General features: G+C 57.3%; 1 protein-coding gene across 9 annotated transcripts in view; it reads right to left on the bottom strand.

The window, feature by feature from the left end:
- The window catches only part of SARDH (sarcosine dehydrogenase), a 75,956-nt gene that overhangs the window by 36,011 nt on the left and 27,705 nt on the right, over positions 1-12,240 (bottom strand). For 7 of the 9 annotated variants that reach the window (XR_004054071.1, XM_030920293.1, XM_030920291.1 and 4 more), the window contains 4 exons: positions 9,222-9,363; positions 6,161-6,244; positions 4,157-4,270; positions 3,552-3,785 (listed from right to left, as the gene is read on the bottom strand). Coding sequence is in view for 8 of the 9 variants with exons in the window: in XM_030920293.1 (XP_030776153.1) it covers positions 3,552-3,785; positions 4,157-4,270; positions 6,161-6,244; positions 9,222-9,363 (574 nt within the window). In the remaining variant the exon portion in view is untranslated. The remainder of the gene's footprint in view (positions 1-3,551; positions 3,786-4,156; positions 4,271-6,160; positions 6,245-9,221; positions 9,364-12,240) is intronic. The other 2 variants (XM_030920296.1, XM_010372780.2) reach the window with 1 other exon arrangement.

The raw sequence follows: 12,240 nt of genomic DNA, 5'->3' as shown, positions 1-12,240 counted from the left end.
GGAGAGTGTGTGCACATTACAGATCTGATAAGGGACTTGTATCTAAACTGCATAAAAACATTTGCAACTTAATAATAAAAAGACAGTCGGGTGTGGTGGCTCACACCTGTAATCCCAGCACTTTGGGAGGCCGAGGCAGGCAGATCACCTGAGGTCAGGAGTTCAAGACCAGCCTGGCCAACATGGAGAAACCCCATCTCTACTAAAAATACAAAATTAGCTGGGCATGGTGGTGCACTCCTGTGATCCCAGCTACTCAGGAGGCTGAGGCAGCAGCATTGCTTGAACCTGGGAGGCGGAGGTTGCAGTGAGCCGAGATCACGTCATTGCACTCCAGCCTGGGCAACAAGAGTGAAAAAGAAGAAGAAGAAGAAGAGGAGGAGGAGGAGGAGGAAGAAGAAGAAGAGGAGGAAGAGAAGAAGAGAAAGAAGAGGAAGAAGAGGAAGAGGAAGAAGAAGAGGAAGAGGAGGAGAAGAAGAAGAAGAAGAAGAAGAAGAAGAAGAAGAAGAAGAAGAAGAAGAAGAAGAAGAAGAAGAAGAAGAAGAAGAAGAAGAAGAAGAAGAAGAAGAGGAGGAGGAAGAAGAGGAAGAAGAAGAAGAAGAAGAAGAAGAAGAAGAAGAAGAAGAAGAAGAAGAAGAAGAAGAAGAAGAAGAAGAAGAAGAAGAGGAGGAGGAGGAGGAGGAGGAGGAGGAGGAGGAGGAAGGAGGAGGAGGAGAAGGAGGAGGAGGAAGAGGAGGAGAGGAAAAAGAGGAAGAAGGAGGAGGAGGAGGAGGAGAAGGAGGAGAAGGAGGAGGAGGAGGAGGAAGAGGAGGAGAGGAAAAAGAGGAAGAAGGAGGAGGAGGAGGAGGAGGAAGAGCAAGACAAATAACCCAATTTTAAAAGGGACAAAGGATCTGAACAGACATTTCTCCACAGAATGTATGCAAGTGGACAACAGGCCCATGAAAATGTGCTGAACATCATCAGTTGTTCCAGAAATGCAAATCAAAACCATAATGAAATGCCATTTCACACCCACCAGGATGGCTAGAATCAAAAAGTCAGATAATAATGAGTGTTGGCGAGGATGTGGAGACACTGGAACCCTCTTGCACTGTGGTGGGGAATGTAATGTGGTACAGTCACTTTGGAGAACAGTTGGCGTTCCCTCAAAATGTTAAACAGGGATACCACTTGACCCAGGCCTAGTTACACACCCATGAGAAATGATAACATACATGCACACAACACCTGGTACATGGATGCTCACAGCAGCACTGCTCATAGGAATTCAAAAGTGAAAACAACTCCGACGTCCACCAACGGATCAATGGATAAGCAAAATATGATGGGTCCATACAATGGAATATGATTGGGATAAAAAGGAATGAAGTGGCCGGGCCTGGTGGCTCATGCCTGTAATCCCAGCACTTTGGGAGGCCAAGGCAGGTGGATCACCTGAGGTCAGGAGTTCGAGACCAGCCTGGCCAAAACGGCAAAACCCCATCTCTCCTAAAAATACAAAAATTAGTTGGGCATGGTGGCAGGTGCCTGTAATCCCAGCTACTTGGGAGGCTGAGGCAGGAGAATTGCTTGAACCTGGGAGGTGGAGGTTGCAGTGAGCCGAGAGCGCACCACTGCACTCCAGCCTGGGCAACAGAGCAAGACTCCATCTCAAAAAAAAAGAGGAATGAAATGCTGACACACACTACAACATGGATGTGCCTTGAGACTATCACACTAAGCGGAAGAAGTTGATCACAAAAGGACACATATTTTATGATTCTACTTGTGTGAAATATACAAACTAGATATATCTACAGAGACAGAAAGTAGAGTAGGGTTGTCCTGGGTTAGGGATAGGGTGGGGTATGGGGTATCTTTTTTTGCTGGGAGATTAAAACGTTCTAAAACTAGATCGTGGTGATGGTTGCACAACTCTGTGAACTCACTAAAAAACATTGAGTTGTACCCTTTAAATGAATAAATTATATAGTATGTGAATTAGATCTTGATAAAGTTGTTTTTTTAAAAAATACACACACACACACACACCCCATCACTCCCTATTTCCTTCCCCAGATTTACAAATGCCTGGGTGAGGTGTGCAGAGTCTTCTATTCTTCACTGTATTTTCTACTTGGTCTTCCCCTTCAGGGCTCAACATGCCCCCCACTGCTGAGCAGATGTGCCCACCTCATTGTTATTATGGGAAAAAAATAACCATGACAGCAACAACCACATCTTCCTGAACAGTTGCCGTGTGTCAGGAAGCTGTTTCATCTCCTCCCAAACTCCCTATGCGTTTCCACAAGGGAACTCATATTACCCCTCATGCACTCAGGGAGGCCAGGGATGGTGGCACAGCTGGGCAGTGGCAGAGCTACGGTCCAGCCAGGCTGTGCAGGGGTGCACTGACCCTGAGAGCTGGTCACGCAGAACCCTGCCCAGGTCCGCATTCAGTGATGCCTCATTGGTGGACTGGATTGAAATCAGCCACGGAGAAAATATTTACATTAGGGAAATTGGCCAATGCTGCAGAGCCAGCTTCCTCCCCTCTGCCCCAGAGAGCTGGTTGTTAAGCTGTTACCAGCACACCACTGGGACTGTCTGCCTCCTGAGCTCTCCATGGCTTCTCCAGCCCCGGCAGGCATCACTGTCCTTCAGGACATGGCTCCCCTTTGTTGGTTTCTGCTGTACCTTTGCTGATGCCACTGGGGCTGCAGACCAAAACCCTCAGCAGTCTCCCGCACTGGGCTCCTCTAGCGGGCCGGGGAAGCTGCCAGCCAAGAACAAGCACGTGTTTCGTGCTTCAGGACAGCTTCAGGCATGTTTGCGGAGGCTGGATGAAGCCACAAAGCCAAGTTGGCATCTCCCCCGAGCTCCCACATCCTCGAGGGCCAGAGTCCCACAGGCTTTAGAAGCTGTGGGTGCGGAGGTGCCAGACGGAGCCCCGAGCACTCGCTGGGAGGCAGCGACGAGGGACTCGGGCACTGAGCCGACCCTGCTGCTCGGGCGTTTCATGACACACACGCCTCCTCCTTCCTGCAGGAGCCCCCTCTTCCGACGCCTTGAACAGATGTTCTGCCACTAGAGCAAGCTTTGGGGGAGATGGTGGAAATGAACGGTTTCTTCCCTTCAGGACTGGCTACAGAACCCAGTGCGGGACCCAGTGGGGCCCTTGTTCAAAGACCATGAAGAATGTCAAGGCACTGACAGCAAAGCATGAACACAAGCTGGGCCCTTCAAGGCAACGGGCGACCCCCGGGTCAGACCCTACTGAAGCCAGGCTTGTGACTGTCCCAGAGACCCCAGGAAGGAACCTCATGGATGCCTCCTAAGCTGTCCCCGGACTCTGAGACTCTGGGCTCAGGCCTGGGCTCTGCTCTTATGTCAGATTTGCGGTGAGATGTCACGCGTCTCCCTGGGGTGCTCCACCTGTGAGCGCTTTACCACACGGCTGGGCAGGCCAGGGCAGACGCTGGCCTCGCTCCTTCCGGGACAGCTGCCAGAGAGAACGCCCCTGTGTGGTGCAGGCTGCTGCAGGGGAGAAGACCCCCAAGACTCCTCACCTCCACCCCCTGCACGTGGGAGCCAGGTCCCCAGGCAGGGGCGACAGGCTGCCAGCTGTCCCATGTGACCAGCCTCGCCTGCCCACTTTGGAGCAACAGGAACAGCAAGCAGACTCCAGGCCACAGCCCTCTCGGCTCTGGTTCCCTCTGCTTGTCTCTTGGAGGGGCCCATACGGGGCCTGATGCCCAAGAGCCTCCAGTCACCTTGTCCTGGCTCTGCTCTGCGCTGGCTTCCTGGAAAGAGAAACCCCTTCCCCCACCACATCTCATGCCAGCCTCAGAGCAGCTCCGGAGAGTGGGAGAGGGAGGCTCAGAGCGGTGCAGCCCCGCCGGGCCCCAGCCCATAGTCTCAGCCCCCACCTCACCCCATCCCCAGCAGCACCACTTCCGCTCAGGCCTGGCTGCTGGCAAAATCTCGGTACAGAGGGAGGGGGGGAGAGGAAAACGCATGATTCCTCCTCAAAATGGAGTCAGCCGAAAAAAGCATGAATGCCGAGCCTGAAGAGACTCCTGGGGGAGGGGAGGCCCTGCAAGGCCAGACTAGGGCCTGCGCGATGGGAGGCTCATGTGAGGGACAGGGAGAGAGACGGACCCCAGCTACGCACCGTGTCGTGGTGGGGCGGGAAGTCGAAGGTGTACTCGTCCGCCAGCAGCCTGCGGTAGGCGTAGTCCTCGTGCGCGCGGCTCCCATAAGCCCCGTAGTAGTCGTACTCGAGGACCTGGGAAGAAAAGACGTGGTCCTCAGCCTCCCTCTCTGGTCTTTCCTGGCTTCCCTCCCCAGAGCGGGGTCCCGCTAGGGCTGTGATGGAGTCAGGCCTGGCCCTGCCCTCAGAGAGCCCTGCAGTAAGTGCGAGTGTGTTGTGGACACGGGCAGGGGGCTCCCATGAGGTCCAGGCAAAACAGCAGCACAAAGGAGGCAGCAGTGTTGCCTGGTGGGTCTGAGAGCCCAGACAGGGCCCAGGAGGCTGGAGGAGAAGCTGGATACACCCAAGGTGGGGAATGACAGGGAGAAGCGGTTACTCAGGACCTCAGCCAGGGCTGCTCCCTGGAGCCATCACAATCCCAGGCCCAGCTCCTGCTCTGGGCCAGGCCCTGCGGGAAGTGCCTTATGCTCCTACCAGGGGTGCCCCTTTCTACAGATGAGGAAACTGAGGCGCAGAGAAGTTACATCTCGCCCAAGGGCACAGACAAGTCCCAGACGGGGCAGTGGCATGAAGCCAGGCAGGTGCGTGGACTCCAGAGTCCAGCTTCTCTGCCATGGCCCTGGCCTCCCTGGGATCTGCCTCTCTCTCAGACACCCCACAGCCCCATGCCCCTCCCTGGCCTCTGCTCCTGCAGAAAACCCCCCACCTGCCCTCCTAACTGTTGGCACGGCACAGCTGTGAATGCAGGTGTAGGCAATTCTTGCCTCCCAGGGCCGCCAGCCCTGCCCGCCCGCCCAAGCCTCACCTCCTCTTCATACACAGGTGGGAGCCAGTGTGAGGTTGTAAAGGAGTAAGGCTTTGCTGGCATCTCCACGTGGAGTCCCCTCCCTCCCCAGCAGGGACATCCCGCCCACTGCAGCCCTGCCAAGGTGTCCTGGACACCCAGGCTGACTCCCTGGTAGGGGTGCAAAATCTGCCCATCTTAGGACCTGGGGTGTGTTCCTGACTCTCCTCTCCTCACCCAAGGACAGGGGAGAGGGGCTTCCAGGGCCAGATCTGACTGGAACACAGTGGGCTGTGCTTTAAGAAAGGGTCTGCCCAGACCCCTCCTCCCCGCAGGGTTCATGAGGACTGCATGTCCCCAGGGGCCAGCAGAAGAGACGATGACCGGTGAGGCTCTGACCCCAGAGCCGAGGCCCCATTAGCCAGCTCTGGCTCCCGTCTCCCCTCCAGATGCCCTGGAGCTCTGGAACCTGTCCTAGGCTGTGGGTTGCCATGGGGATGGAAAGTGGGTGCACCAGAGGGGACTAGTGAGATGCAGCCCTGGGAAGGGGATTTTGATTTCTGTAAATCTGGATCAAATGCTACCCCTCAGCTGGCCTTAAGGCCTCGCATCGCCTGCTCCCAAGCGCCTGGGTCCCAGGTTTCACAGCAGGACTGCCTTTGTTCCTCTCTCAGGACCCAGGTCCGTGGGAGGCCCCAGAGGACGCCCAGAGTCCAGGCCACTGTGAAACCTCCATTGGGAAACGGAGCACCATGGGTGCATCAACCCTCCCACTGCCCGCCCTCCTACGGACATAAACCAACAGTCGGAGTGGCCAAATATAGATGCACAGAATTAGGAGAAGACGCTCCATTCCTCTTGCAACCTGAGGGAGTCTTATTGCTGTCTCCCCACCGCGGGACACCCCTTCTGCTCTGCCCACAGCCCTTACCACTTAGGCCACGGAAGGCCTGGCAGTGGCGGACGAGGAGTGGGGTCTGTGTGAATGGCACAAAGAATGCACCGAGCCTTGGGGGCAGGTCGGTGGGGCTCGGCTTCCCATGTGCAGAATAACTGATCACGACAGTGGAGCCACCTGGGGAGGTGGGGTACATGGAGGGGCAAGGATGGGGTACGCGGAGGGGCAAGGGGGTTGACAGGGCAGGGCCTCCCAGCAGCACAGTCCAGCAGGCGCTACTCACCGGAGCTGGGCCTTGGGGATGAAACCATCCCGGTCGCTCCCAGCCATGCCGCTCCTGGAACACACAGCCTTGTCCAAGGAGTTCCTGAGCAGGAATGGGGAACAGGCACCCGTCACAAAGGGCCCGATACCCCTGCACAGGGCAGAGTGCCACATCCGCGACTTTACACCCAAGGGTGCGGAGAGCAAGGAGGCCCTGACTCTTAGAACCAGGTCCCCAGCCCAGTGTTTGTAGCTACCCTCACTGCCTCACCCTGAGAACCCCTATGCATAGAATTACCACCTGCCTCGTCTGCCCTCGTCCTGAGAACCCCCATCTATAGAATAGCACCTGCCCCATCTGCCCTCACCCTGAGAACCTCCATCTGTAGAATCATCACCTTCCCCTATCTGCCCTCGTCCTGAGAACCCCCATCTATAAAATAGCACCTGCCCCATCTGCCCTGGCCCCGATAACCCTCATCTGTAGAATTACCACCTGCCCTGATCTGCCCTTGCCCTGAGAATGCTCCTCAGTAGAATTACCATCTGCTCAGGACGGAATCACATCCCCTGCTAAATTCATATGTCAAAGCCCTAACCTCGACGTGACTGTATTTGGAGATGGGATCTTTAGGTTAAGTGAAATCATCAGGGTGGGTCCTAAGCCCATACAGCTGGAGCCCTTATAGGAGGAGGAAGTGACGCCAGGGCCCTCTCCCTACTACATGAGGACAGTGAGAAGGCGGCCGACTACGAGCCAGGAGAGCCCTCTCCAGGAAGCCATCGGCCAACACCTTGATCTGGGACCTCCTAGTCTCCAGAAATGTGAGAAAAAAAGGTCTGCTGAAGCCTCCCCACCTGTGGCCTTTTGCTGTAGCTGCCCTAGCGGAAAGATGCACCGTACGACCCAGCGATTCCACTGCCAAGTACGCACGAGAGAACTGAGAGGAGGGTTGCAAACAAATTCTGTTCACGCATGTTCACTGAGCTCTATGCACAACCACCAAACAGGGGAGAGAACCCACGTGGCCCTCAGCTGATGAGTGAATCAAGAAAGCATGGTCCGCCTACACCAAGGAATATTATTCGGCCATAAAAAGCAACGAAATTTGGACACCTTTTATGACATGGATGAACCTTGAAAACATGCTCAAGGAATGAAGCCAGACACAAAAGGTCATGTATTGGATGATTCCCTGCATATGAAGTGACCTGAACAGGCAAATCCATAGAGACCAAAAGCAACTTAGTGGTTGCCAGGGTTGGCGGGAGGGAGATGAGGAAGGGCTGTTTACGGGGGATGGTGTTTCCCTGTGGGGTGATGAACATGTTCTGGAACTGGATAGTGGGAATGGTTGCACAGCACTGCAAATGCACTTAATACCACTGAATTGTACACTTTAGAGCAGTTAAAATGGCTCATTTTAAGATCTGCCTACTTAACCACAACAACGAATGCAATGAACACACTAGAGAAACAGAGTGGGAGATTTCTTTAAAAATAAATTTGGTTTGGGGGAAAAAAAAGAGTACCCACTCTCGGGTTTGGAAGGGCCCCTACCCAGGGGCCACCCCCTCTGACTGGAATGAGGACCCAAGCCCAGGGCTGAGAGGGCCTCGGGGGCCGCATCTGGTTCCAGATGGGCAGCTGAGGGCCTGTCCCAATGACGCCTGCCCTCCCCTCCACCCCCGAGGTCCTGAGAAGGAGGAGGCACGCCCAAGGCCACAGCATTCATCAGTGACATGGACATGTCCTCCCTGCCCGCCTGGGATTCCGAGGGGGCAGCAATTGAGGGCAGAAAATCCGCCCACCCCTCAGTGAACAATGGGGACATCCCATGGGCCACCTTTCCAAGGAGGGAAACTGTTCATCTCAAGAGCCCATTAAAAGAGGGCAGGCTCCCCTCTTTATAAAAGAAAGAAAGAAAACAAGCGGCTGTCAAGTGTCGCAAGAAGGCTGCTAACTAAGAAGGGAAGTCGAGGCGTGGGTGAACGAAGATTTCCCTGGGGGCAGGGGCGTGCTTCAGCCCTTGCCAAGTTTCTTTGGTAGAGCTGCTCAGTTCTGAGGAATTCGTCTGAGCTGACTGCAAGGGGAACAAACCCTGCATTCACCCAGGGCGGCTTCTGAACTGTCAAGACTGGCAAGGGGGTGATTACTGATTATAGGCCCGGGGGCATGCTAGGGAGACCCCAGGGCCATGTGTGGCCTCAGATCATAGCTGGTCCACCAAGCCAGACCAAAGGGCCAGGGCAGTCTGGGAGCCAGCCCTCTGACCACTCTGGGCCTCTCCCCAGGAGGTACAGCTAATACTGGGATCTCTCATGGGGCCAGACACTGGAGTCTCAGGTGAGGGAGGCCCCTTCTCCAGTTTAAACGCCACCTGCTCCCTGAGCCTGCCCTCTTGCCTCCCCGCCTATCCGTCTGTTCAATAATCATCCCCCAATCACCCCAGTGCTCAGGAAGCAGAGTGCCTAGGACATAGCCCTGTACCCCAGTAAGCAAAGCGTCCGGCACGAGATGGCCAGGGAGGGGGAAGGAATAGAGACAGGGCCTGGGAGCCCAGGGAAGGAGCTCCTGGGTCTTTGGGGACCCAGGGGAGGGCACGGGGACAGACCTGAGACAGGGGCACCTGACAGTGGGTTTCACTGAATGAGTTGGAGCTCACCAGGGTAGAAGAGCCTCTGCAGCAGGCTCTACAAGCAGGAGCCCCTCTCCCGGGTACGCAGTGTTCTGGCTGCTCCCCCTCCATATGGCTGCATACACCCACAAGACCCCGCCCCCCAGGACCCCTGCCTGTTGGCGTTGCTGCCAGCAGTTGGCGGGGGGGCGGTTCCTGGGTGCGTGTTCCTGCTTCTCCACCAGAACGGAAGCCATTTCCACTTTATTCCCTAACGTCCCTGGCCCTGAGCACTGCGCCCAACACATGGGGATGCCGGGTTACTACCTGGGGAATGGCAGATACCTTGTCACTGTGCCTGACCTGCGGTTGGGGTATGCCTTGCATTTTCTGTAATCCTGCTGCCCTGAGGACGTCCCAGACCCTAGCTGCCGGCCCCCACCAGGACCTGTAGAGCGTTACCTCGTGCAGCGGGTCTCTCCTCATGTTGCGCCCGGCCAGCGGCTCATCGTGGGGGAAGACAACGGAGTAGTTCTTGGCATAGGACTCATGGCTTCGCTCTCGGATCCAGCGGGGGTGGTCCGTGAGCGAGTGATGGAAGCGCCTGCCGCAGACAAGGGCATGGGTCACTGCTTTGGGGACGGCCTGTCAGGGAAGGGCTGGCCTAGGACCCAGGGCAAGCCTGGACCCCGGACCCCTCCACCAGAGTCCCCTTTGTGGCTCAGCACTGAGCGGGCCCCCGACTCTCCATTTGCCCCGCACCTGGGTGAGCCTGGCTTTCTCCCCCAGAGTCACCCCACCCCACTGGACCTCAGTGAGTGGGCACTGCGGACAGAGGGTCCAGCCGAGGCTCTCATCCCCCACGGGGGCATGGGGCTCCGGCCTTGCTCTCCACGCATTGCTGTTTGCTGCCTAGGTTCCAGTGCTGGGGAGCCATGGCACCCCCTCCATGACTGCGGAGGGAGCAGCCCCTAGGAGGGATGGGCTTAGATCCCTGGAATGCTCTGGGGAGGGTCCATATAAAGGGTCTTCAAAGTTTAGCCTGGTAATGCATCAGAACACCAGTGTCCCCCTCCTCGGCAAGTGACCCCCCTTTCCACCCGCCAGCAGGGGAGTGGGGGCAAGGGTGGCCACCTGTCCCATCAGGCCCCCCCAAGTCTGTGATTCCAAAGCTGGACCTCGTCTGTGGGTCGGACCAGGGACCCAAGAGGTGCAGAGTCTCTGGGGCGAATCCCAGCTGTGTCTGGGGAGCAGCTGCGGAATCCAGCCCCTGGGACCAGAGAGGATGCGGCTGCGATAGTTTTGGTTTGTTCCTTCGAGGCTGGGGACCGTGTGCAGCCCCTGCAGCCCCTGCTGGTGTCCAGCGCCAGCCCGGCGGGCCCCACGCTATTTCTCATGGAGCTATGGAGCTCTGTGGCCACACCTGTGGCCTAGGCCTCTGCTGCCCCTGAGTGGGCAGAGCAGCCAGTGTCCCACGGCTTGTTCCCTGGTCTCCTCAGACCAGCCGCCGCTCCCGAATCAGACAGTGTGGAGCTGCTGGCTGGAGTGAGACCTGGGCTCAGCTACATCAGGGCCCTGCAGCCGCCTCCTGCGCACAAACCTCCCTCTCAGCTCCCGGCTTTCCCAGGGCCCCACCTCCCCCTCGTGCTCCACCTGCTGGAACCTCACTCATCACTCAAGGCCTGCCTCAGGCGCCACATCAGAGGCGTTTCTGTCCTCAGTGGCACCTGTCAGAGCTGATTCTTAGTCTGCACGTAATTCTAGCAAGCAGGATTTTCTGACCTGGACGGGTGGAGAGTAGAGGTGCAGACGTGAGGATTATTATTAATGATATTATCATTAACAGCTGCTGTTGCTCATGACCCCCAGCTCCAGTGCAGGCCCAGAGCTGAGTGCTGCCGTGGGAGGAAATCCTCTCTGTCCACAGAGCTGCCTTCTGCACGGGACCCAAGTTTAACTCTCTCACGTGAGAGGGAAACTGAGGCTCAGAAGGGTCTCACAGGTGTTCACAGTCACACGGCAAGGCCACGGCAAAGCCAGCCCAAACCTGTGCCGGGCTACGCTGACCAGGAGCTGAAGGAGGGAGTGAGGGAGCCGGTGAGGATCTGGGAGGATTCCTGGGGGGCAGCAGTGAGGTGCACGTCGGGCGGCAGGTGCAGCGAGTGACATACAGGGGCGCAGCTGCCAGTTCTGCCTGTGAGTAAGTGGGCAGAGGGACCAGGCGGGCCCGGGCCACCCTCTTCACGTAAATAAAGAGCTACTCTTCCCTGGCTCACCCGGTCCCCAAGGAATTTCCCTGAAAACACAGCCCAGCCTACACTCTGGCTCTGGCTCTGCCTCTGTGGGGTACTGGGCCAAGCGTCCACACACATGAGCCTCAAGTGCACTCCAAGAGGGTGGTACATTGTTCCCATTTTCCAGATGGCAAAACTGAGGCTCAGAGAAAAGGGACTGACCAACCAAGGGCCATGCAGCTGACAGATGTGGGGCTGGGGTGACTGCCTCTTATCTGATCTCAAAAGGAACTCATGCGCAGGGCAGCTGCCACGGCCTGGAAGCTGCCTGGTGCCCGGCCAGCCCTGGGACCCTCATGCGCAGCCTGGAGCCCAGACAGGCCCTGGACCCAGGGAGGACTCTGGCTGCCTGGTCTCCCGGGACGCCCCCTCACTGTGCATGTCTCCCATGTGTAAGATGAAGGACGACCCAGGCGTGTTCTGGCTCTGGCCTGAGGGGAGCAATCAGGAGTCTCCGGGCAGGGAAAAGCTCCGTTCTGGTGCTGGCGTGCTCTGTTCACTTTCTTTTCTGGGTCTTTCAACGACTCTCTCAGGCACCTCCTTCCTCTCCTTGCTGTGTCTCTCTCCCGAGGGTCTGTGTCTTGTGTCTGTCCCCGGGCACAGGCCCGAGGTAGCAGAGCATCACATGAGTGCTACAGCCCCTGGGGGCCGGTGGCTGGTCCTGCTGAGGGCAGCCGTCCACTCTGGCACACTGAAGGGGTTTGGAAGCCCCACATCGGTAACGGCTGGGCTGAGGACAGCATTAGCCTATGTGTCCTGGGTGCCAGCAGCCAGGCTGCTTGGCAGGGGTCTGGGACCAACAGGCTGGGTGCTCCTCCCCCTGCTGTACTCCAGCTCTCAGGGCTCCCCACCTGTCCCCTTGGCTACCAGCCCCAGAGCAGCACATGGCACCCTCCCGCCAAAGTCCCAGTGATGGAAGGAAGACAGCTGACCCAGGGAGGCCCAGGCCTGTCCCCAACTTGCCAGGGGCCGCCTCAGGGCCTCTGCCAGCCCATGAGCAAACATCCTGCCTGCTGAGTGTGGGACTAGGCCCCAGGTCAGGAGCTGGGCAGGCTGGGCAGATCCATTTTGCAGCCAAGGACACAGAGGCACAGAGAGGCCACACAGTGCCACTGGGTGGAACCCTGGCTGGTCGGGTTCCAGAGCTGGAGTCCCCAAGGGAGGCCAGGGCATGAGGACTGTCCCGC

Source organism: Rhinopithecus roxellana, chromosome 16, assembly GCF_007565055.1.
Source record: "Rhinopithecus roxellana isolate Shanxi Qingling chromosome 16, ASM756505v1, whole genome shotgun sequence".
NCBI lineage: Eukaryota > Metazoa > Chordata > Mammalia > Primates > Cercopithecidae > Rhinopithecus > Rhinopithecus roxellana.
Note: the sequence above shows the minus strand (reverse complement) of the source record. Positions and strands in the feature narration are given on the sequence as shown.